The sequence below is a fragment of the Microcaecilia unicolor genome, unplaced genomic scaffold (genome assembly GCF_901765095.1).
Source record: "Microcaecilia unicolor unplaced genomic scaffold, aMicUni1.1, whole genome shotgun sequence".
NCBI classification, from domain to species: domain Eukaryota; kingdom Metazoa; phylum Chordata; class Amphibia; order Gymnophiona; family Siphonopidae; genus Microcaecilia; species Microcaecilia unicolor.
The window spans coordinates 1-26,458 of NW_021963796.1; the positions used below are offsets into that span (position 1 = coordinate 1).

Here is a 26,458-nt window from a genome sequence, read left to right on the forward strand (position 1 = left end):
TCCAGTCCATCAGGAATGGAAGCTCTCTGTTCCTCTGTGCTGTTGCTCAGAGTTTGGACATGAATCTAGTAGACCGAAGCATACACAGACTCAAAAGTGGGCGGTTTGTACTCTCTGCATTGCACGGAATACTTTAATTAGCTCATCAGCATACATTTTAATACAGCCTGCGCTGTGTCTTTCCACACAAGCTAACACCCACGCACAATTCCTCTGTAATTATGGAGGAGTGGCCTAGTGGTTAGGGTGTGGACTTTGGTCCTGGGGAACTGAGGAACTGAGTTCAATTCCCACCTCAGGCACAGGCAGCTCCTTGTGACTCTGGGCAAGTCACTTAACCCTCCATTGCCCCATGTAAGCCGCATTGAGCCTGCCATGAGTGGGAAAGTGCGGGGTACAAATGTAACAAAAAAAAAAAAAAAACCCTGCGTGAACCTGCAGCTAAGCCTGAAGTGCTTTCTGCATCAGCCCCTCTGTGAGCAGCTGACTTACTATATGCCATCTTAGGCTGCACTGAAACTGTTCAGTTTCCATGCAATTCAAACACCACCTCTCATTCCGCTACCAAAAAGTACTTTCACTTCTGAAATTCCACCTCCTTCACAAAATATAGCTGGTAGAAGTCCATGACAGCTGCCTAGAAAAAGAAAGCACCTCTGTCGCTGAAAATGTTCCTAGACCTATCCCCCAAGTCTCACACTCACCTCAGAGCTGTAGCCGCTGCAGAAAGATATGGGAAAACAAAGAAAGGCTCTCAAAAAAAGTGGGGAAAGCATGCAGAGCGTGACATGGAAATCTTTCTAACCCGCTCCATGTGTGTGTAGGTGTGTGCATATGAGTATGTATGAACACACATGTTTGTATGTGTCTGGATGTTCTCTGACATGGGGAGGAGGGGAGAGAGACGAATTGGGGTGTGTCCCAAACATTCTGTTGGTTTATAAATAATAATAAATGAAACTAGACTTTTAAATGTCATAGTGAACAGGTTTCAAAATGTATTGTACATTTAGATCACAGGTGCCACAGTATCAAAGTGAAAGGTATTGCCGTGCTTCACCACTAGAGGCTGTACATATTGCAACAAGTATCAAACTACATAGTTCAGTCACTAAGGGGCCCTTTTACAAAGGCGTGCTGAAAAATGGCCTGCGATAGTGTAGACATGTGTTTTGGGCGTGCGCAGAGTCATTTTTCAGCACACCTGTAAAAATGCCTTTTAAAAATTTTTGTTGAAAATGGACGTGCGGCAAAATGAAAATTACCACATATCCATTTTGAGTCTGAGACCTGACTGCCAGCCATTGACCTAGCAGGAAAGTCTCACGCGGTAACCAGGTGGTAATGACCTACACGCGCCAAATTCCACTCAGCGCGCCCGCAAATAATTTTCGGATGCATGTATTGGACGTGTGCCAAAATGAAATTACCGCAAGAGCCACACTTTAGCTTGGTGGTAACTCCATTTTGGCACACATTGGGCACGTGCAGATGCTTATGCGGTTTAATAAAGGGCCCCTAAGGGTCACTGCACATTACAACCATTAAGAAACCTACATTTCAGTTACTAATTTTCACAGCAGAATTTCAACAAAGAGAATTAAACATACATGTGAATTACTAAATCCCAGCCCAGCAGGGATAGGGTTGTGGAAGTAATTTGAGGAGGTAAATGGTGGGGAAAATAAGTGGAACTTGTAAGCTCTTTTGAGCAGGGACTGTCTTTTCTTCATGTTCATTTGTGAAGAGCTGCGTACGACTGGTAGCGCTATAGAAATGATTTATAGTAGTAGTAGTAGTAGGAACATACCTCATGGAATTATTTCAAAATCTTCTGCTTGCATGTGTGTCTGCTTTGTTTGTGTGTGAAGGTGTACCTGTGGATGTGTGTGTGTCTGTATCTGTGTTGGCCATTCTGTTAAATTTTCAGACAGTTCTTTTGTCCCCAAACATTTTCAACCCTTTATGTATAATTTATTTTTTTTTATTTTGGATTCAGTTGGATGGAAAAAATTAAAAAAGTGAATCTGATCCCCAAAATCAAATCTCCAAAATGTTAGACACACACACACTCGGATTTACCAGTTGAGCAATTATTAACATACTGCCCAACAGCAAGAGGATTCTGTGGACAGGAAGTAAGCCAGGTGACATCACTCATTTTAAAAGGACCCAGCTGGTCTCTCCTGCTGCATGACCTGCAATTAAAGCACAGTAGGGGAGTGACTGGAACATATCAGCACAATGGAAAGTCTCCATTCAAAACTAAATAGGAGTGGCCTAGTGGTTAGGGTGGTGGACTTTGGTCCTGGGGAACTGAGTTCAATTCCCACCTCAGGCATAGGCAGCTCCTTGTGACTCTGGGCAAGTCACCTAACCCTCCATTGCCCCATGAAAGCCGCATTGAGCCTGCCATGAGTGGGAAAGCACGGGGTACAAATGTAACAAAAAAAAAAAAAAAAAACAGATGAGGGCTGAGATGCACTGGAAGGGTTGTAGGAAGAAGACCTGCACAGGAATCTTCACATGGAATCTTTGGCTATACCCCATCAGTAGTATAAAGCTTTAAACACCCAACATGCAATTTTATGATAATGTGGGGAAGGGTGGTGGAAAAACAGAGGGAGCACCAAACTGCAATTAATGCATATCACCAATGAATATTAACTGCACAAGTGGCAGGTAGTGCATGGTATATGCTCTTGCGTTAACATGCATTAGTAATTCGTCCCCTATGTAACATAATAATTGAACCCCTACCATTCCTCGAAACATTACCATGAAGTTTTGCAATTACTGAGCATTCAAATTGCCATTAAGTTACATCTGCACGTAATAGCTCACTTTCATTTTCTACCTATCCTATTCCATGGTCAGATCACTCCTTTCTCACATTTTGTTACCCACTCTCCACCTCTGTCTTGAAATGCTTCTACTACCCCTAAATTGGTCAGGAGATTGAGGGCTCTAACCCCCTGAGTGTTTTTCTGGGATCACGTGAGTGTTTCCTTTAGATTATGTTACCATCTACATTCCATTCAATAAAGAAATAAATGAAATTACTCATATCATCAGGTTGGGTATCTCTCTAATGGAATCTTGGGCATCCAAGGGAAATTAGGTTCTTACCTTGGTAATTTTCTTTCCTTTAGTCACAGCAGATGAATCCATTACAAATGGGTTGTGTCCACCTACCAGCAGGGGGAGATAGAGAACACTGAAAACCAAAGTGCCTCCTGGACGGCTAGCTCCATCTGCCTCTCAGTATTTGAAACTTCCAAAGCAGTGTTACACCACAAAGTAGAATAACATGAACTTTACCCACAGCGAACGAAGACCCCAGAACAGGGGCAGTAACTCAAAGGAGGGACGAACTTAACCTCCTGTAGTAGAACAGAAATCCTGAAGACTGTTTTCCAACTTCTCCCAATGAGGGAACATGTCTGCAGGAAAACTGAACACAAAACAGAGTCAATCAGGGAGGGCTCATGGATTCATTTGCTGTGACAAAGGAAAGAAAATGACCAAGGTAAGAACCTAATTTTCCCTTCCTTGTCATCAGCAGCAGATGAATCCATTACGAATGGGATGTATCAAACCAATCCCTAGATAGGGCAGGAACAAGCCACACCACGCGCAAGCACTTGTGCTCCAAAAGTGCGTCCCTCCTGGCAGCCACATCCAGCCTATAATGACGGGCAAAGAGAGTTTAGAAGCCCAAGTAGCTGCACTAATATCTCTTGAAGAGAGAGTGCTCCAGCCCAAGAGGAGGAAATCGCTCTTGTGGAATGTGCCTTAAAGGCGTCAGGTGGAGGGCCGGCCAGATAGCAGATATGCAGAAAAAATGGCTTCCTTAAGCCAACGGGCTATAGTGGCTTTAGACACTGGAGACCCTCTGCGAGGACCTGACAACAATACAAAAAGGTGATCAGAGGTCCTGAAAGCATTTGATCTGCAGATACTGCAACAGAGCCCTGTGCACATCCAGAAGGTGCAACTGCCCAAAGGATTCTGGAAACTTCTCCCTAGAAAAGGAGGGCAGAAAAATAGGCTGGTTTAGGTGAAACGCTGAAACCACCTTAGGCAGGAAGGAAGGCACAGTACGTACTGTTACTCCGGACTCCGAAAATTGCAGAAATGGGTCTTGACAGGACAGCGCCTGGAGCTCAGACACCCGTCTCGCCGATGTGATGGCCACCAAGAAGACTGCCTTTAAAGTCATATCCTTCTCTGAAGCCCGCCGCAGCGGCTCAAAGGGCGAACCCTGTAGAGCCTTCAATACCAGCCCCAGGTTCCAAGCCGGACAAGGTGCCCGCACGGGAGGACGGAGCCGAAGCACCCCTCTAAGAAACCGTGCAATGTCTGGATGTGCAGCTAAGGAGAGGCCAATGACCTTCCCTCAAAAGCATGCCAATGCTGCCACTTGCACCCGCAGGAATTATAGGCTAAGCCTTTTTGTACACCATCCTGCAAAAAGTCAAGAATCAGCAAGACAGAAGCCCGCATGGGTGTGATCGCCTTTGGAACACACCAAGCCTCAAACTGGCGCCAAATCCGGGCATATGCAACGGAAAGTGGACCGCTTGGGGCCTGCAAGAAGAGTGGAGATGACCTTGTTAGAATAGCCCTTGTCTCTCAATTGCACCCTCTCAATAGCCATGCCATAAGACCAAAGTGGCAGGGATCCTCCATGGTTACCGGGCCCTGCGTCAACAGGTTCGGTACCAGAGGCAAAGGAAGAGGAGCCTCCACCAGCATCCGCCGGAGGCCCGCATACCTGGGCCAATCCGGGGCAATGAGAATCACCACTCACTGGTGCAGCCGAATTCGCAGGAGTACTCGCCCTATCAAGGGCCATGGAGGGAACACATATAGGAGGCCCAGAGGCCAGGGTTGAGCCAAGGCATCCAACCCCGCCGAGCGAGGATCTCTCCATCTGCTGTAAAAGCACGGGACTTTGGCATTTGTGCTTGACGCCATCAGATCCGCTACGGGCGTTCCCCATTTGGCACAGAGTTGAAGGAACACTTTGTCTGCCAACTCCCACTCCGCTGGGTCGATGTGGTGTCTGCTTAGATAATCGGCTTGCACGTTGCTCTGACCTGCAATATGAGCTGCTGACAGGAACTGTAGATGCAGCTTGGCCCAGTGGCAAATCTGAGCAGCCTGCGCGGCCAGTGCTCTGCACTGCGTTCCACCTTGACGATTTATGTAGGCCACTGCCGTCATATTGTCCGACAGCACTCTGACAGCCAATCCCTCCAAGGTCGATTGAAAGGCCAGCAACGCCTGGAAAATTGCTTTTAACTCCAAGCGATTGATGGACCACTTCGATTCTTCGAGTGTCCACAGACCCTGGGCATGCCTCTCCTGGCAATGAGCTCCCCAGCCCTTCAGGCTGGCATCGGTTACCACCAGGCACCAGTCGGGGAGCGCTAACGGCATTCCTCGCCGCAGCTTGCTGTCTGAGAGCCACCACTCCATGCTGAGTCGGGCCGCAGGGAGCCAACTGAGTCTGCACTGATAATCCTGGGAAATGGGAGACCAACGTTTGTAGCAGGGAACACTGCAGCGGTCTCATGTGCGCTCTCGCCCAAGGCACCACTTCTAGGGTGGCCGTCATCGACCCCAAGAGCTGGACAATGTCCCAAGCTCGCGGGCGAGGCATCCTCAGGAGCAGATGGACCTGGGTCTGAAGCTTGCACCTCCTTTGCTCAGGTAAAAAAAACAACCCCGAGGCCGTGTCGAACTGAACCCCCAAATACTCTAGAGATTGAGAGGGGGTCAGGTGACTTTTGGGTATATTGATGACCCAGCCCAGAGATTGCAGTACTGAGACCACTTTGGCTGTTACATGACGACTCTCTTCTGCAGAGTCCGCTCTGATGAGCCAGTCATCGAGGTACGGGTGAACCCGGATACCCTCTCGCCTGAGAAAGGCAGCTACTACCACCATTCCCTTGGAAAAGGTTTGGGGAGCTGTGGCGAGGCCAAAATGCAAGGCCCGAAACTGAAAGTGTTTTCCCAACACCGCAAACCGGAGAAACCGTTGGTGCAGGCGCCAAATAGGGATGTGCAAGTAAGCTTCTTTCAGGTCCAGAGACATGAGAAACTCTCCTGGCTGTACCGCCGCAATGACGGAGCGCAGGGTTTCCATGTGGAAATGCCGTACTTTGAGTGACTCGTTGACTTTCTTCAAGTCGAGAATGGGCTGAAAAGACTCGCCTTTTCACGGCACCACAAAATAAATGGAGTAATGACTGTAGCCGTGTTCGGCGGGAGGCACAGGGATCACCGCTCCCAGGTGCAACAAGCCTTGCAAGGTCTCCTCTACTGCTGCCCATTTGACGGCAGTGCCGCATTGGGACTCCAAAAACATGTCTCTCACCGGGGCAGTTAATTCCAATCTGTAGCCGTCTCTGATCAGGTCCAAAACCCACTGATCTGAGGTAATCTTGACCCACTCCTCAAGAAAGAGGGAATGACGTCCTCCAACTGCAGGAATCGAGGAGTGGGCTGGCGCACCATCATTGAGAGGGTCGCCCATGAACTCCAGGCCTTGAACCGGCCGCTGTGGCGCGTTTGTCCGAGCAAAAGGAGTTCCTCTGCTGAAAACGGGCACGCAAAGTAAACCCAGCAGAACATCCCAGGCGGTACCTTCTAGCTTCACGGAGCAAGGTCTGGCAGAGGAGAGAACCGCCCTGACCCTTGGAAGAAGGCCGCGGCCTATCCTCTGGTAACCGCTGGGGTTTGGCATCCCCCAGGCCCTTGGACAATTTTCTCCAACTCCTCACCAAATAGGAGAAGGCCCTGGAAGGGCAACTTCACCAACCATAGCTTAGAGGCCATGACAACCGCCCAATGCCGTAGCCATAGAAGGCGGCGAGTGGCCACCGCCACAGACATCTGTTTAGCCGAGGCTCTGACCAGATCATAAAGGGCATCAGCCAAAAATGACAAGGCCGACTCCATCTGTGGTGCCACCTCCACAAGGGGCTCTACTCCATCCCCGGGCTGTTCCACTGCCTGTTGCAACCAAGCGAGGCAGGCTTGAGCAGCATAACAACTGCACACCCATAAGGCTAGGCCTGAAATTTCAAAGGACTGTTTCATTGCTGATTCCAGCCGTCAGTCCTGCATGTCCTTCAGGCGACCCTTCCCTCCACTGGGAGGGTAGTCTTCTTCGTCACAGCCGTGACTAGGGCATCTACTTTAGGCACGGCCAAGCGTGCCAAGTGCTCCTCACTAAGAGGGTATAAGTGCCCCATTACCCTGGCAACTTTCAAAGGCCCCTCGGGGTCAGCCCATTGAGCCGAAATAAGCTCTTGGATAGAGTCATGCAAAGGAAAGGCTCGAGCAGGCTTCTTAGTACTTGCCATCCTCGGATTACCAGAGGAGTCCTCGCCAAGTGCAGGATCTTCAAAGAGAGGGCCTGCAAGGCATCAGAAATAAGCGCTGGCAGCTCCTCGCGGTGGAAAATCCTAACCACGGTGGGATCATCTGGATCCAGTGGCAATCCAGCACCTTCCTCTGACTCCTCAGACCACAAAGGCCTACCAGACCCCTCAGAATCCCCACAGCCCAACCACGGGGGGAGGGGGGGAAGGGGGGTGCGCCACTCTCTGAAGGGGAATTTACCCTTCTACGCTTGTCATGCGGCCAACTGTCTGGGGAAAGAATGCCTGACGGCAATCCCGGGCTGGCCTCCACCGGAGGGGAACCAGGTAGCAACGCAGAGTCAGACACCTGCGGCAGAGCCCTCTTTAACATGAACGCTTTAAGTAAAAGCAACACAAACTCAGGGGAGAAAGGCTCACCCTGGTCTCCCGGTTCCAATCCAAGGCAAGCAGCTCCTCTGGTAGCCTCCATCTGAGACTCCCCTCCGGCCTCAGACCCCTCCGCTCCTGCGGGGGTCGGGCCATGCGGCGCATCCAAGATGGCGCCCGCTGCCAGCTCCACCAAGCGGGAAGAGACATCGCTTGCCATGCTCGAGCCAGCCGTGATGTCTGAAGAGCACGATTTACAGAGCCCCGCTGCTGATCTGCGCTTGCCACAACGTGAACAGCGCTTAAGAACTTCCGCAGCCATCGCCGAAAACGGCAGAAATTTTCAAAATGGCGGATTCACGCCAAAAACGCCCCGATCGCGGGCCCTCCCCGGAAGAGCTACAAGACGCTCTTACCTCACCCAACCGAGTCCCAAAGCTCTGGTCACGCTGCACAGACAGAAGATAGCCTCAGAATCGCAGCACTAACAAGCGCGTCCCTTTTTTTTTTTTTTTTTTTAACGCTGTGAGGAAAGTTAGAGGCAACAGCTACAGAGGCACTCCGGAGGTCGAGAAGAGTGGGAAAGGCAGGGAAAGGACGAACCAATGTGCCTGCACCCACATAGAAGAGAGTGGGAAAGGCAGAGACAGGGCAAACCTATATGCCTGCATCCACATAGGGGGAAGGGTAAGGCAGGGAAAGGGCTAACCTATGTGCCTTTAAAGTGGAGCTGCAATAGCCACAACACCCCTGCTACAACTGGCAAAAGCACAGGCGCCACCCCAGGCAGATTCTTGAAGGAACTGAATTAGCTGCGTCCAACCCTGCTGGGAGATAGAGAATACTGAGAGGCAGATGGAGCTAGCCGTCCAGGAGGCACTATGGTTTTCAGTGTTCTCTATCTCTCCCTGCTGGTAGGTGGACACAACCCATTCGTAATGGATTCATCGGCTGCTGATGACAAGGAATTTCAAATTAAAACTATACACCGATAAAACAAAATTCTTAATAGTTACTAGTCCTCATCACACTATAAATCTTAAATCATTTACCACTGAGAACATCATATATCTCCTTGACTCAACTATGAAAATCTTAGGAATCACAATTGACAATTTCTCACTCTAGATAACCAAATATCCAAAGTGGACTCAAGGTTCTTCAATTAATTATGGAAGTTGAGGAGACTAAGACCATTCTTCGTAAAACCAGTCTTCCATACCCTAGTTCAACCCCTAGTCCTAAAAAAAAATTGATTACTGCAACTCTATTTACGCAGGACTTAAAGGGGATCTCCTCAAAAAACTATGGGTGTGGATAGGTGAGGGGAGGGTGATCAACAGAGTTATGTTGATCACCCTTCCCTCACCTATCCACACCCATCCTGTTATAATATCCATGATATGCTTTGATGTCCCCATGCATACTTCCTACCCACCCTGTCAGACTGTCATAGTAATGCTTGAATGTTTTCACTTATATACACTGTCAGCTAGCACATTTGCTTATTTCCGATCTGAGAAAGAAGGGCAACCTTCGAAAGCTAATCAAGAAATGTATTAAGTTATGTCCAATAAAAAGGTATCATCTTATTTTCTTTTCCATGTTTTATTTTGTTTGATTTCTATTGATAACCTTAAGAGTGGACTAACACGGCTACCATACTCCTCTACTCAAAAAACTACAAACCACTCAAAACACTGCCACACATCTCATATTCAGACTACCATGTTTTCCCAAAGCAACCCCCCTTCTGTATGATTTGCATTGACTGCCAATAAAAGATAGAATATCATTCAAGCTATGTACCTTAATTCACAAAATTTTGTATGGTTCGGCCCCAATATACATGAACATCATTGAATTACCCTCACATAGTGCCACCTAAAAAAATGCCTTGTAAAGGGGGAAGGATCTCTATGACTTTTGAAGCCCAAGACTGGATCCCCTTCAGAAACCTCCTCTTGTAACACCTGGGCATATGAAGTGCTAAAACCACCTGCATAATAAGGAGAGTTTCTTTTGGCTGAACAATCTAATGACTATGGAGTTGTTCTCCTCATATGGGTATAATTCCCTTAGCTCTGGGGAAAGACTACCAAGGTGAGAGGATCCTCCCATCCTTTCCCCCCCCCAAGTCTTTCAACAGCCTTAAACACCTCTCTGCTTTTTCTTTTCCTTAGGCCTGCCAATTCTCTTTCATGAAAGGGTAATGGGCAGGGAGTCAAAGGAAAGAACAGCCACTACTCACTGGTAGCATACCCATGGGGTCCTACTACTCTAGCCATACAGAAAAGGCCATTGGGCAAAGACTTGGGGCTCTGTGGGGAAACCTCTCAAGCTCAGTCAGGGCAAAGGTCTGTAGACTAACTCCTGCATGCTAACTTTGGTCCAAGGACTCTACCAGTGGGCACAGGCCATAGACAGAAGCATTTCGGTGCTCCTTTACCTATTTTTTTTCTTTATTGGTTTGTTACATACTGCATTTATAAAATACACATAAAATAGGACATTGAATATAGATGCATTTTATACAAATATTCTCTTATGGCCAATCAAAGAGCAGTAATGGGGCTAGCTCTGCAAGGCTACATCCTCCTCTATGCCATAAGGGCATTGCCATACTTGAGCCTTACTTAAGTGGAGATGATTGATAAAAGCAGGGGCAATGCTGAAGATATTTCATATTGGGAAGGGACAGGAAAAAAAAAGCTTTGGATAACAATATACATCTCTGCGTTTCTTTCTTTCTTTTGGGTATATAGTTACCTGTACACAGCTTTTGAAATCCCTTTGTCATTTCCATCAATCAGGATGCCATCAATACATCGGAAAACAAATGGATTTCCAATGGACTGGAAGAAGATAGGTTCATGCTTCTGGTATACTGTACCTGTTGTAGGACAGAGGACAATAAAAAGTCTGATTTGCTTCCAACATTTTTGCACATTCATGCCAGATTTTACATTAGAACCTAGGGATACTGTGTACAAGAAGGTTCATGCACATTTAGGCACAATGACCATGATTCAAACCAGTAAACAGCAAAGTTCCAGCACTTTTCCAACAGACCAAGGACACAAGGTAGTAAAACAGCTGCTACTAAAGGAATTATCTGATAAAGATGTGTTGCCAGGCTTATACTCTCAGTAAACTGAATACATATTCATGCCCTTACAAATGTGTGACTACTAACTCCATGTAGAGGTGTACCATGTGTACTAGGTGTCCTCCCTATATACATAATACCTCTGGCCCCCTGCTCTCTCCCTCAAAGTAGTCCAGTCCCAGATTGATAGCAGGAGAGCACAGCAGGCAGTGTGGAGGGCCTAGTGCTTCTCTGCTTTTCCTGTCACCAGTATCTCTCCTTCCCACATGGGTCACAACTCAGACCAGCAGTCTGACCTGCCTCATACCAGTGGCGTAGCCACAGGTGGGCTTGGGTGGGCCAGTGCCCACCCATTTATGGCTCAGGCCCACCCAACAGTAGCACATGTTTAGTGGTAACTGGTGGGAATCCCAAGCTCCGCCAGCTGAAAATTTCCCCCTGATGGTAACAAAAGCACTACTCTCCACAACACCGGCACCTGCGCATGCTCAGTTTTCAGTGCATTCCTGCTGCCAAGGTGGAAAGAAGCATTTTTCCACCAGCTGAGATTTTATTTGGGGGGGGGGGGGGAAGAACACTTGGTGCCCACCCAATTCTTGCCTAGGCCCACCCAAAATCTGGTGTCTGGCTACGCCCCTGCCTCATACTCTGCAGATTTGTATTGCACACCGGGAGACATACTGATGATAGGAAGAATGGCTAGAAAAACACTTGGCCTGCCATGCCATTAACTCTACTGTCCTGCTATCAGCTGTGAGTCCATGGCAAAGTTGTCAGAAAGAAACTTGAGAGGTGAGAGAGAAAAGAGGTCACAGGCATGCTTATGAGCAGAGGACAGAGGCATTAACAGGTACTTAAAAGAATCAGAGCCCAAGATCACAGAACAATAATCATGACCACCCTCCCCCCCCCCCCTAATTCTTTCCAAGAATGATTCTATAAAATCATACTTTAAAAATGTTTATTTAAAGTTTAATTTTAAATTGTTGTGACTCCTTCAGTAACAACAATACAACTTCCCTTCTATGCCGACTGCCAGATACATTATGAAATAATGCAAAACATTGCAACGACCACTTAGAGCAGAGGTGGGCAACCACGGTCCTTGAGGGCCACAACCCAGTTGGGTTTTCAAGATTTCCACAATGAATATGCATAAGATTGATTTGCAAACACTGTTTCCATTGCATACAAATAAATATCTGCAAATTCATTGTGAAAATCTTGAAAACCCAACTAGGTTGTGGCCCTTGAGGACTGTGGTTTCCCAACCCTGACTTACAGCCTATAGCAAACCTATCATACCATAACAGTAATCCTATTATGAAAAAGACAGCACAACTCCCATAGACTCATTCCTGGGAAAACAGAGCAAATAGAACTGCTACAGATCTCTACAAAAAAACTGCATGCTAGCAGAATCCATTACCTAGAACACAAATGGAAAATACAGTCAGAAATCCACCAAATACAAATAAGGGATCACAAATTAGAAATATAAATATGCAGCCAAAAACGAAACTAGAAATCCCATGAAGCCACACTGTGCAACACTACAGAAATAAAAATAGAAACACATTTCCTTACATAGGGCCACTTGTATCAAGCTGTGCTAGCGGTCCCTGGTTCGGCAATGCCAACGAAGCCCATTCACTTGAATGGGCTTCATCGGCATTGTCGCACGGGAAGAGAGCCATAATGAGGAAAATAAAAAGACATCAATGATCTCAATAAACTGTTTATTGGACACCTTTGATGTAAGATCTTTTTTTGGTCTCCTCCACTGTTGTGTGCTGGTCTCATTTCTCAAAGGTGATATATTTTTTAAAATTCAAAATAAACTGTGTTTTTTCTCTACCTGAGTTGACTGGGCATTTTATTTTTCCAACCATGATGGTCTCAGTCTCCCTTTTCTGTTGTCTTCTATCTACCTTCTCCTAATTGTCTTTCCAGGTTCTCCTATTCTTTTGTTGTCTCCGGTCTTCTACCATTCCTCCCCTACACCTGCCTTACAGTGATCTTGCTCTTTCAGCCATTTCCTCCATTTCTTGTAACATAGATCTAGTTCAATCAACAAATACAAATTGTATCTCTAATTATATTATACAAGAGAGCATAAGAGGCTTGAGGGGCCACTATGGGTTGACTGACAGCAATCAGGCATTCTGGCTCTTGCTTTTCTCAACAGGTATTCTTACTATAACCAGCAGCAGGGGGTGCATTTAATTGCACATCATCCCCTGCTGTCACAGACCCAGTTTCATGATGATCTGGAAGATTTTGTGGTTCATTGCATAAGACAGGCCCTATAGCAACAGATGATGACCTAGAATTCAATATATTTCCTGCTGTCTGTTGTTAGATGGTGTCAGGGTTTGTGACTGGCGCAGCCATGGTGAATGGAAGCACCCGGGATGCCTGAAAGCCTCTAGAAGGAAGCAGAGGATGAGAAGGCGCTCAGATTGCAGAAAGGGAGGAAGGGAGGGAGAACATTGGCGTGGACAAGAGGAAGGGGTTAGAAGAGGTCAGAGGGGGAAGGAAGTGGCGAGTAGGCATCAAAGTAGAAGGAGAAGGTGTCAGAGTAGGAGGGAAGGGGTCAAAGCCTCTGGAAAGAGAGGATGAGAAGGAGTCAGGGTGAAGGGAAGGCACAAAGAAAGGGGTGATATTGTAAAGTATCTGTAGAAAGGTGGTGCGATGAGATCAACGGAGAAAGGGGGAATGACAGGGAAGAAGGATGGGAGTTAGGAGAGCATCTGGAGAGAGGGAAGGTGTGAGAAGAAAGAATGTCTGGAAGGAGGGAGAGAGGGTGATAAGGATCTGAAAGGGTCCTGGAAAAGGGTAGAGAGGGAGTATATAGGGGAAGACAAAAGGGCCAGACCTGTAAATGGGGTGAAAGGAGTGGGAAGTTGGGTAGTTCGTAATAGAATGAAGAAAGGGGTTACCTGCCAGGACGGGTTAATGATATATAAGGATCTGGGGTTGATGACAGTATAAGACTTGGAGGAAGATAAATCAGGGAAGGGGAGTGGAAGATGGAAATTCTGTAGGTTAAGTGAGAGGTGCAAAGAGAAAGAGTGAAGACAGGAAGGTGAGAGAAGGGGAGAATGAGTAGTAAAATCTAGTTGTGAGTGGAGATACAGAGAAGAGAGAAATTGAGAAATAAAGATGAAAGGGAACAATCAAATGTCAAAGAAATGTAAAAAGGAAGCAAAGATTTAAAAATAAATAAAAATAAGACTCTGGAAAGGAACTTGGATGAAGACCAACACAAAGAAAGTGGAAAGAAGAAACTGGGATCTATCCAAGCAGTAAAATAAAATGTCCAGACAACAAAGGTAGAATAAATTTTATTTTCAGTTCAGTCCCTGAAAAATGTCAGCAGTTCAGATGTGATGAACAAAAAAAGTGAGGTAAGCTCAAGGAGGATGTCATGAAGTCTTTAATGTGAATAGCATACAATCAACCCGACAAGGCCATGTTTCGGCACGAAGGCCTGCCTCAGGGGTCAGGTGTATCTCTTGTATTATAGTGGAGAAGTTAACTGAAGAATAAAATTGGAATTCTGGCTGTGGAACTTCAATTAAATCTTCAGTTAAAAAGACGCTGGGCTGCAGAACACTGTCAAGCCAGCAACACGACCGTGTAGGGTCGATATTATGCTATTCACATTAAAGACTTTGTGACATCCTCCTTGAGTTTACCTCACTCCTTTTGTTCATCGCTCACTTTCACATGAGGTTTTTCCTCCTCCTTTTTTTTTTTTGCTAGCAGTTCAGAAGTTCAATCCTGATACTATGCTACTATGTAAAACAAAGCTAACATAGAGGGGTATTTTCGAAAGGAAGTCCAAATTAGAATAGGGATGTCCATGTCAGAACATCCATCTCGTGTATTTTCAAACAGGAAATAGCTCAAGATTTCCTGTTTGAAAATACAAGAGACTGACAACAAGGGACATGAACATCTGTATGGCAGGATTCTTAGAAAATGGCCACATAGACATCTAGGCAGAGCAGAAGTGCAGCAGACTGCAAACCAAGGGACCCAAGTTTAAATGTCACTTTAACTCTTTTTTTGTAATTGTGAGCCCTCCAGGAATGGAAAAATACCTACTGTACTTGAATGTATACCACTTCAATGGCCTTCAAGCTTGTAAGTGACTTATATATTTAGGTACAGTATTTATTTTTCTGTTCTTGGAAGGCTCACAAAAAAAAAAAGAGTTAAAGTGGGACGTGAACCTAATCTGACAGACCCCCTCCCCCCGGTGATGTAATCAAGTTGCCGTTAAGAAGCGCACAAGGATGAAATTTCTGCTGGAAACCAAGATGGCGCTGATGTGAGACGTTACCCCTGACTTACCAGGAAACGCTCCAGCAGAGAATCCCGAGTGGTATCCGAATACCCAAGATATGGGGAAGCGGAGAGGAAAGGTGAGGGAAGCTCCTGTTACCCCCGCCGAAATCCCCCTCTCGAGGCAGACGAAGCTGGAGAATTTCGGAGTAACGCTGGGACCTCGGATGACTTCATCTCCCGCTATCAGACCGGCTTCAATCGACTCGGTCAGCAGCGTAGACGGGGCTTCTCTCAGCCCCGACGTCCGTACGGCGCCTCCTCAACCAGGAAGTGAGCGAGAGGGTTGTGCCTTGGCGGTTCCCATGCCCGAAGTGGAGGGGACCCACAAGGAAGGGAGCCCAACCGAACGCGATGGAAGCGAGGGTTGTCTGGTAGGACAGAGATTTAAAAATTTCTCTTCTGTGCTGAGTGATGGTTTGAAACAGATAACCAATGCTCCCCTTCCTGATTTGAGTGTAGTAGTTGCAAAACCAGCCGTTGTGACAATGGAGTCACTATGGGACCTAACTTTTTCAATGCATTCTTCACTACAAGCTGTTTTGGTTAAAAATGTAGGAGAAATTAAGCTATTAGCTGAAGCTCTGTCAGTCCAAGAGCAGATAAATGCCCACCAGTTGTCTATGACTCAAGAATTTGAAGAAAAATTTCAGAGACTGGAGAAATTGAATAAAGCTACAATTAAGGATAGTAATTTCACCAAACGGAAAATGGAATATTTAGAGAATCAACAGCGACGACTCAATTTGCGGCTTATCAACTTCCCCAGATCTCCTATTATTTCGGCTATTGACATGGTTAAAAAGTATCTGATGGAAGTCCTAGGGATGCCGGGTGAGTCTCTACCACCCATAACAAGGGTAATTTACCTTCAGACTTTAACACCTAAATCTGGAAGTAATCAGGCTGTTGTGGATGGAGGAATGAACTTGACGTCCTTTTTGGAGTCTTCCTTGGAGGTGGTTACCCAAAGGACAACAGCAGTGGTAACATTTGCACTTGAGATGGACAGAGAAGTGGTTTTAAAATTATTTTTCAAACATTTAGACTCATTGTTTTTTGGATCTAAAGTTAGAATTTTTCCGGATCTCGCAAGAGAGACCCAAAGTAGACGCAAGGCCTTTTTGGCATTGCGTCAAAGAGCTTTAAATATAGGGGTAACTTATACTCTTAAATTTCCTTGTGTATGTCGGTTTGTATACCAACAGAATAATTACCAGTTCTTTGATCCAAAACAGTTTGAGGATTTTGTTTGCTCTAAGGAAGTTCAGAATGTTATTGTGAAAGTTTAGGTGTTCATACGGTCGCTGTAAGATAGGCTGAGAATGTCACTCGAGTTTGTAATGTTCTGATTGTTAATTACTTTAATTGGTAACTATGTTAAATATATATCTTGGTTTCATTTATGTATTTCCCATATGGGGGTTAGAAAATGTATGATTTATTACCTAAAATGAGACAAATGTCTCAAAATAATAATTTGGGTTTTTGTTTTTTAATGTTTTTGTACACTTCTTGGATAAGTTGTATAAATTTGAAATTATAATAAAGTTAAATAAATAAATAAATAAAAAAAAAAAAAGAAGCGCACAAGTTCTTGTCCTGTTTTCCGGCTTCACATGCTGCTGGTTAGTGTTAATAGACAATATGGTGTTTTAAATATAGATACCATATGCCTGTTCTGTATGCTTAAAGCATGTTTTCCGTATTATCAGACTTTTCACTTATCCGGCAACAGCTCAGTCCCATTTATGTTGGATAATCGAGACTGTACTGTTCTAACCTCTAGGCTACTCCTCAGATCTGCAAGCTGCTATATTCAGAATGCCTATAATACCTGAAGCTGCTACAGAGCCTGGCATTCCTTTCCAGTTTAACTTTCAGGGGAGAGCGAGGGGGACAGCAATCACTGGAGGATTAAGAAGGTATCATGCCTTAATCCATACAGTGGCCAGCTGCTCAATCAAAGCACCTTTTTGTACCCTAGACGTGACTGAAACAGGTCTATCTAAGGATGTCCTTCTTTTTAGACTTGGACATTTCCTTCCTTCGGTAATCACTGTCGGACATCCTGATTTTGGACCAAAACACACCCACAACACTCCCCCTTGCTTTTTGGATGTATGGCAGTGTCGGCTGCCAAAATCCTGCCTTTATAAAATCGGGATTTGGAAGTCTCAAGCACATGGACGTTCGTTTCAGCATTTTGGGACGTCCATATGTTTTGAAAATAAGTGCCGCAGTATGGAGTTTTAAGTAGTTTCTTATATACTGCCTACAAGCCTGAAAGCCATCAAAGTGGTATATAGTAGGTAGGGTTTGGTCCCTGGAGGGCTCACAATCTGAATTTGTAACTAAGGCAATTGAAGATTAAGTGACTTGTTGTAATGCTGTTTAAACCTGGCTCCGCTGGTTCTCAGCTACTCCTTCAATCCACACTTATGCACTGTACAAAAAAGAAATGTATTTCTGTTCCTCCAGTGATGGATTTCATGCAAAATTTGACATCTCAGGATTGTTATTTCTAGTTTGTGGTTTCTTATTATGTATTTGAGGTAGTCTGTATACAGCAATAGGACAGAAATGAGGCATTCTCCTTGTATAACAATCTGTAGCAGTTGAACTTGTGCTGTTTTTTTCCAGTAAGACGCATTTTGGTAGGTGTAGACTGTGTATAAATAGATATAGATCTTTTTTGCAGGGTTTTTGTTACTTCCCAAAATATTTTCTAGTTGGGAGTTGACCTGCTGTTACTAAAATGACCTCATAATTTGTAATGTATATGATACACATTGTATTGCACCTGTTAAGGTATAATTACTTCTGCTTTTGTACAGTTGAGTGGTGTAACTGAATTCAAATTCAAATAAATTGGTTTAATTCTGTTATGTATAGTTTTTGTAAAATAATAGATTTAGATTTTTGCTCATACCTTTTTCAGTAGTAGCTGAAGGTGAGTTACATTCAGGTTCTCTGGATATTTCTCTGTCCCAGGAGGGCTCACAATCTAAGTTTGTACCTGAGGCAATGGAGGGTTAAGTGACTTGCCCAAGATCACAAGGAGCAGCAATTGGATTTAAACCGGTCACCTCTGGATTGCAAGACCAGTGCTCTAACCATTAGGCCACTCCTCCACTAGTCATACATGGGGCAGTGTAAAGACACCATGTGCATATGGTAAGGTTTTCATACCTTTTAAAATTGTCCACCTTAGACAGCGCTTTACAATGATGTTGCCATCTGTGTCCGCCAAAGGCATAGTTTAGGGTAGGCATGAGGGGCGGAGGATCGTGCTAGCGCTAAATTAGTCCCCTTCCCCCACACCAATGATTTCCTTATCCTTTGCCCTCCAAAGTAAGCAGACAAACTACATCCATAATACCCACCTTGCCACACCCTCTGCTTCAGCCTCCCCAAAAAGTGAGTCACTGGTTACCTATGCAGGAGCCCTTTTACCATTTTATAATGTGCTACAGGCATTTTGCAGCATTAGACAATATCAGAACTAAAACCCCCAAAGTCATTTTCACCAATCAGCAAAGTAGACTGCATTTACATTAGCACTCTTTGATAGTTGATAGGCCCAATGTAATAAGGAGAAGACATTTTTTTTTGCACACAAAAATTATTTTTCATGCAGGAAGGATTTTAGTGCACAAAACACGTGTACTAAATAGCAGCTTAATTTAGCACACTTTCCATGCAAATACATGCTAATGACCTTCGTGTGGAATTACTTCCAACACAGGAAACCACTACAATTAATATTATAAATTTCATATTTTATTAACTACAGTGCTAGAGGATCAGGCAGTGGAATGGGGTGGGCCACAGCCCAATCAACCTTTTGTCGTGCACATCACCAGCCGCTAGGAAACTTGGGAGTGGGGGTGGGGTAGGAACAGGGGTTAATTTGTTTGGTTCTCTCTAACTAGAAAAGTGTTCTGCTGCCCCTAAAAATGAAGTAAACTTTTAAACTTCCAGTCCCTTCATTGAAATTTTAAAAAATTCTGCCATTCACAGACCTGGGCTACCCAAGTTGGGGACACTTTGGCAGGGATCTCCACATATGACCCAAGTCCTGGACCTCTGAGACACAGACCCTCTGCCCCAAGTCCCCTCAAGCCAGAAGGGGTTAATTGGGAGCTCTATTGGGCTTAGGGGTTCTGGGCTCAACCAGAGAGTCCCCAATGTTTTAAATTTAAAAACAGTAGTAAAATTTGTATACTTTAAAACTTTACTAACATTTTCAATGCACTTGGCTGTATTACATACTTTTTTTAGGGACCCTTTTACTAAAGTGCGCTGACAAATGGGCTGCGATAGTGCAGGTGTGTGTTTTGGGCATGCGCAGATCCATTTTTCAGCACGCCTATAAAAAAGTTCTTTTTGTCTGTCACTGGGAAGGCAGCGGAGGTTTCTAGTAGTCTGGGGAGCGTACTTGAATATAATTTCGCCAAGGGCACGTAGTCAAATTCTGAATACACTTCCTTGGAACGGTTAAGTGTGGTGGTTTGGCACTTTGAGCACTGTACTAGGGTTGGGTTAGGAAGGGGGTGGGGGGAGGGTTAGGAATCATCAGTTTAGAGATATGCAGCTTTGTCTGATTCTTGTTCAAAGGATCCATGAAGCGGCAGGGGGACTGCATACATTGTTAATTTTTTGGTGTATTGCCAACTTAAGAGTGTTACTATAGCAAGGGGATAGGAGGGCGGGTGAGGGGAGAGGGGAGGGAATGTTTTTTTAAGATTGCTGGTGGACCTTCTTTCTGTATTGTGGGATTGAGAAAAGTTTTGTTGGACCATTTTGTTGATACCAGTCTCTGTATCAGTGGCATAGCCAGACTGCCAATTTTGGATGGGCCTGAACCCAAAGTGGGTGGGCACAAAATTTTCTCTCTACCCCCCTCCCCCAGCAAAATTTAGTCACGCTAATCAGATGCATTTGTCACACAGGGTAAAGTGCTGCTTTTCAGTGCATCAGATTTCAGAAAAATTATTTAATAGCCTAACACCCTTTTCAGTGAGCTTTCAGAGGCCAAAACCTCCTGCCTCAGGTCAGTATAATGCTGTTACGGTATCCTCGCCTGACCTAAGGAAGGAAGTATTGGTCTCTGAAACTTCATTAATACAGGTACCATATTACTTTATCCTAAATTAAAAATAAAATTATTTTCTTTACCTTTCTTGTATGGCCATTTACTTTTTCTCATTGTGTCGCTCCCAGTCTCTAGATTCTGCTTTCCTTCGTTTTCGCTTAACTCTTCTGCCACGGTTTCCTGGCCATTTCTCATTTTTCTCCCCTTTTTCTTTGCTTTCTTCAATATTTTTCTGCCTCGCTCTCTCTCTCTGTGTCCTGATTTAATTCATTCTTACTATCTATTCTTTAATTTCCTTCATCTACTTATGGCTTTTCATCTTTTTCTCACCCTTGTTCTCCCCATGCCCCTTCCTCTTATTCTCCAGTCTTTCACTACTCTCCTTTTCCATCCAGCAACTCTCTTCTTTCTCTCCCCATCCTTCCAGTAGTCTCCCTCTTTCTTTCTGCATCCTTCCGTCCAGTGTCACCTTTCTCCCTACCCTTCCATCCAACGTCTTCCCTCTTTCTCTCCCCATCCTTCCATCCATCTACCCTCTCTCCTGATCCTTCCATCTAATGTCTCTCTCTCCCTCTTTCTAACCAGTGTCTCTGTATCACTCTACCCTTTTCTGTTCAGTGTCCCTTCTCTCTCCACATCCTTGCAGTCTCTCCCCTTTCTCTCTGCATCCTTCCAGTCTCTCCCCTTTCTCTCCCCATCCTTCCATCCAGAGTCTCTCTCCCCATCCATCCGTTTTCCCTCTTTCTCTGCCATCCTTCCATCTGTTTTCCCTCTTTCTCTGCCATCCTTCCATCTGTTTTCTATCTTTTCTCCCCATCCTTCCATCTGTTTTCCCTCTTTCTCCCCATCCTTCCATGTTTTCCCTCTTTCTCCCCATCCTCCATGTTTTCCCTCATTCTCTGCCATCCTTCCATCTGTTTTCCCTCTTTTCTCTGCCATCCTTCCATCTGTTTTCCCTCTTTCTCCCCATCCTTCCATGTTTTCCCTCATTCTCTGCCATCCTTCCATCTGTTTTCCCTTTCTCTGCCATCCTTCCATCTGTTTTCCCTCTTTTTCTCCCCATCCTTCCATCTGTTTTCCCTCTTTTTCTCCCCATCCTTCCATGTTTTCCCTCTTTTCTCTTTTCCTCGACGAGGCCCGCCCTGCATGCCAGCGCCAGCCCCACCTCCCACTGCCGGCCACTGCTGCTTTTCCTGTTGAGCAGCAGGGCCGGCGCTACAAAAAGAAGAAGCGCTAACGGCGCTAAGGACAAAAAATGTTAAAAAAAAAAAAAAGCGCAGCACCGGCAGGCACTGTCTAGGCAGCCTTGAGGCATTGGCTGCTGGCTCGCAGGCTCCTCCCGTCTCTTACGTTACTGCCCCTCGTCGCTCCAGGGGCAGTGACGTAGGAGACGGGAGGAGCTTGCGAGCCAGCAGCCAATGCCTCAAGGCTGCCAAGACAGTGCCTGCCGGTGCCGCGCTTTTTTTTTTTTTTAACATTTTTCGTCCTTAGCGCTTCTTCTTTTTGTAGCGCCGGCCCTGCTACTCAACAGGAAAAGCAGCAGTGGCCGGCAATGGGAGCTGGGGCTGGCGCTGGGCGGGCCTGGGCTGAAATTGGGTGGGCCTGGGCCCAGCCAGGCCCACCCGTAGCTACGCCCCTGCTCTTTATGAGCCTGTATTGGGTTTTTCAGCAATAAAAAGTTGGAATATGAAGGGGGAGGGAGGGTGGGTTTGGAGGGAAGGGAGAAAATGCTAAAAAGATTGATGATGGACTATCACATTGTATTTCTGTTTTGAAAAGTTTTGATGGTGGTATTATTGTTTATGCCAGACATTTGCCAGACACTAGAGGCAAATGTATTTGTCTATCATCAATAAAAATTTTGAAACATAAAAAAAAAAGTTCTTTTTTACATTTTTGCCGAAAATGGACATGTGGCAAAATAAAAATTGGCATGCATCCATTTTGGGTCCGAGACCTCACCGCCAGCCATTGACTTAGCGGTAAGGTCTCATGTATTAACCGTGCGGTAATTGTCTACACGTGTAGAATGACGATTACCGCCCGGTTTCTGCCGCGAAGCAGAAAATAAAAATTATTTTCCGGCGTGAGTAGTGGACGCGTGTCAAAAAATGAAATTACCACAAGGGCCACACGGTAGCGGGGCAGTAACTGAAAATTGACGCACGTAGGCACCTACACGGCTTAGTGAGCTTTTTTTTATAATGCACAATGCAGCAGAATGTTATCAGTTTATTCCATTGGGCAGTAACATGATTTTTTAATGCATGAGTAAAGTAAAATTTGCAGTAAGAATTAGCACATATTTTTTTTTACCAGGCAAGTAGAATAATAAATAATGTAGTAGTTCAGTACCAGGATACATAGCTACGACAGCTCCTTTAGGCACATATCCTTTGGACACGAAGACTCCCATCCCAGCAGAAATCAGAGAGCTTGGGCTTCGATTAATACTGAAACCAAGCGTAGAAAATAATATCTCCCCCGGAGTACAAATGCTCTGTTCCAGACCTTTACCAATTGTTTGCTGAATAGTGTATAATGCTTCATATCGGGCTCTAATAGCTTCAGGAAGCAATACAGATTCATCTCTGAAATTGCTTATGATCAGAGCCTGAAAGATTTTCAGCAACGTATCCAGGACGACAGTATCGGAAATAATTTTGTCTTGGGAATCTTTTGAGACGTGGCGTGTTGTCCTGCAACATAAGAAAAAAGTCTGAATGCAATGATGTTGCTCAGTGATTTCTGCTTTTGTACAGAAGAGATCAGATATCATTCATAAATGGAACAACCTCCCAGGGAATATGGTGGAAGAAAAAATGGTAACAATAACCAATAAATTATGAGATAAGCATAAAGGATCCCTAGATGTGAAGTGAGAGGATAAGACAGAAAACAAGCAGGTATGGAATTAAGGGACCTTTTAACTAAAGCTTAGCGAGTGCTAATGGAATTAGCGTGTATTAAATGCTAAGAAGCCCATTTTATACCTAAGGGGCTTCTTAGCATTTAGAATGTGATAATTCCGTTAGTGCACATTGAGCTTTAATAAAAGGGTCCTTAAATTAACTAGATAACTTAAAACTAAGGAGCCCTTTTACTAAGCCGCAGTAGACTCTACATGTGTGCAGCACGTGCTAATATGAGACTACCAGCAGGCCAGCACGCCCTCCTGGCAGTAATTTCAGATTTGGCGCATGTCCATAACACCTGGATGCATTATTTATTTATTTCCTCCTACGTGCGCCGGTTTTGGAAGTAATCGGCACTTGGCGCATGCAAACCAGTCACCGCATGTGTAGCGTGCGAGCCTTAAGTTGCCAGATAGCAAAAAAACTCTCAGCCCAATCCGCACCCGAAAGGAGCCTAAAACATCCCAAGCTCAATCCGCACCTGAAAGGAGCACAAAATAGACCAAGCTCTCTGAGGAGCAGCAGGGGGAGTCTGTCCCCCGTGGTCACTGCTGCGACAAGCTATGCTTGCACTTCTCTTGATCCAATCCCATGTGGTCACTGCTCGGCTTGCCCGTGCTACCGCCTCTCGCAGGGCTGATGATGAGTCATCAGCTGATGACCTCATCACCCACCTCACCCTCCTATTGGTCAAATTTGGAGCCAGAATGAGGCTTGAGATGCACCAAGCCTCATTCCAACACCAAATTTGACCAATAGGAGATGGGGATGGAAACAGCCCAAAAAGATGCAACTCGCAAGCACCCGCAGACAACTTATTAAAGCAGTCCAATTGTGCGGGAAAATAGTGGAGTTGGTATCTTTCACACATTGGTTTCATTTTTACCGCAGGCTCTTTTCCTGTCCCCATTAAAGAAACCACATTTTTTTGTAGATGCAGTAAAAACTGGCCCAGCGCGCGCCGAATACATGCGCCTACACTACCACAGGTGACTGTTTATCGTGGCTTAGTAAAAGGACCCCTAAATACCATCAGGGAGATAAAAGCTGCCTAACAATTCCTACCTCCAAAAATAATTTTTCAATATTTTCTTGTAAGGTCAAAAAAATGTTTGATAAGAGAAAGAATGAAAAGTATGCACATGACTGTCATTCAGGCACATTCAGATCAAGTCCTTCATCCTCCCACCCTTTACTTTACAGTTTTTTTAAACTACTTGGGAGAATGTACAGTCTTGAGTAACCAAATCTGCATGTTTGTCAATATTTATAAATTTTTTTATTTTTGTTACATTTGTACCCCGTGCTTTCCCACTCATGGTAGGCTCAATGCGGCTTACATGGGGCAATGGAGGGTTAAGTGACTTGCCCAGAGTCACAAGGAGCTGCCTGTGCCTGAAGTGGGAATCAAACTCAGTTCCTCAGTTCCCAAGGACCAAAGTCCACCACCCTAACCACTAGGCCACTCCTCCACTAGCCATTCTGGGGGTCTTTTACAAAGATGCGCTAGCGTTTTTAGCACACGCTAATGATTAGCACATGCTAAACGCTAGAGACGCCCATAGCGCACACTTACTTTTAACACATGCTAAAAATGCAGGCGCATCTTTGTAAAAGGGGCCCTCTATGTATTTACCTGAGAAAGTCACAAATGTATCATTTTAGCTTTTCAAAAAGATATCACCTACAACTTGTTTAGTGACTTCTATCTTCATAAAACTGAGAAATTCAGATCACATTTCTACTTAAAGGAAAGACCTTATTATCCAACTGTTCCATTGTACTTAAAGCTTTCCAGCTTATTTTTGGAAATATAATAATCAACTCCCAGTGTTGGCAAGGTTGGAGAAGCACCTGGAGACTTGTCCCAAAAGTTTGGAAACAGTTTTTCATGAAAATGGTAACATTTATTCACTTTACTGTGGTCTTCTCTTCGGAGCTGACTTCTTGGGTTATTGGGGGGCCATGTAACCCTGCTCTCACCACACACACAGTCCGGGCATCAGCTAGCTCATTGCGGGTCAGCACCCGAGACTAGAGGCTCAAAACCAAAACAGAGAGGGGGAGTTTTCCTTACTCACTTCTGACTAACCTACTAATAGTGCCATCATTTTGAGAAATAATCCATCAACAAACTAGGATGGCAATTTTTTTTCAGTTCAGGGTCCTGACCACTGGAATAAATTACCTCAGACTCTTTGGGATCAAAAAATTCTACAAAATTTTAAAACTGAACTTGAAACATTTCTTTTTTCTGATGTATATCCATAGTTTCTCCATTGCAATCCACAGAAGTTTAGCCTGTCAGACCAGACAAGACCCACCCCCACCCCCATTTCCCATCTTCTCTTCTTCTAGCCTATTGAAATTGTAGTTCTTCACCACCCTTCCCCCCTTACAGTTTACTACTTTTCCTTCCTTTATGTACTTTTTAGAATGTAAGCCGCCCAGACATGTTCTATGATGGGCGGGATAGAAAATTTTGAATAAACCTGAACTCACTGAGCTGGGCGCGGGCCAGGCCACATAAAAATCCAAAAGGCTGTAGGGTATTAAGCCGGGGCTTTTACTCTGTACTCTGTTTTCTATGGTAGTTCAGGAGTAAGAAAGTTTCACTCTCACGCCAAGAAAAGACTCCAGTCCAGGTTTTTTGAATACAACAAACAGAAACTTTACTGAACTTCTGCAACGGGCAGTTCAAATCCTTTCAGAATAAAGCAAGTTAATTTGTATTTCAAATTGATGTCTTTGTAACAGTCCAGAGACAAACTCAGGGATATAGTGTAAATCCTCTAGTTCAACTGGTAAATCCTACAGTATGTACATATTTGCAGCTCCTCCTGTGCATTACCCATCCTTTCTGGGTGAAACAACCTAGGCTGTGCCTGCAGCACTGGTGCAACAAGTGATCTTATGGACCAGACCTCCCTGTCTATCCACACTCTTCCAAACGAGTATCTCTCTGGGCTACCACCTTTGGTTCCGAACAGGCTCTTTCCTGTTCCTGCTCCCAGGCTGGGATCCTCTGTTTCCCACCTGGAGCACTCCTCCACTTCACAGTTAATACTGTTACTGGCAGAAACCTCCTCCTTGGTCTGCCTTAGTTTCTTGAACCCATTCAGGACACCCCCCTCTCCGCAAGGGTGCCAGCGGGGGGGGGGGGGGGGGGGGGGTAGAGGCAACCAAAGACCTCGTGCTCTCCCCAATAACAATATTT

The 26,458-nt window shown here is 45.1% G+C and overlaps 1 protein-coding gene across 1 annotated transcript in view; it reads right to left on the reverse strand.

Annotated features, from left to right (window-relative positions):
• Positions 1-1,867: 1,867 nt before the first annotated feature.
• The window catches only part of LOC115459640 (SET domain-containing protein 9-like), a 37,950-nt gene continuing 13,359 nt past the window's right edge, over positions 1,868-26,458 (reverse strand). Inside the window, exons 2-4 of the mRNA XM_030189444.1 lie at positions 22,682-23,025; positions 10,536-10,659; positions 1,868-2,198 (exon numbers count right to left, since the gene is read on the reverse strand). Coding sequence (XP_030045304.1) covers positions 2,057-2,198; positions 10,536-10,659; positions 22,682-23,025 — 610 coding nt within the window. The 3' untranslated portion in view covers positions 1,868-2,056. The remainder of the gene's footprint in view (positions 2,199-10,535; positions 10,660-22,681; positions 23,026-26,458) is intronic.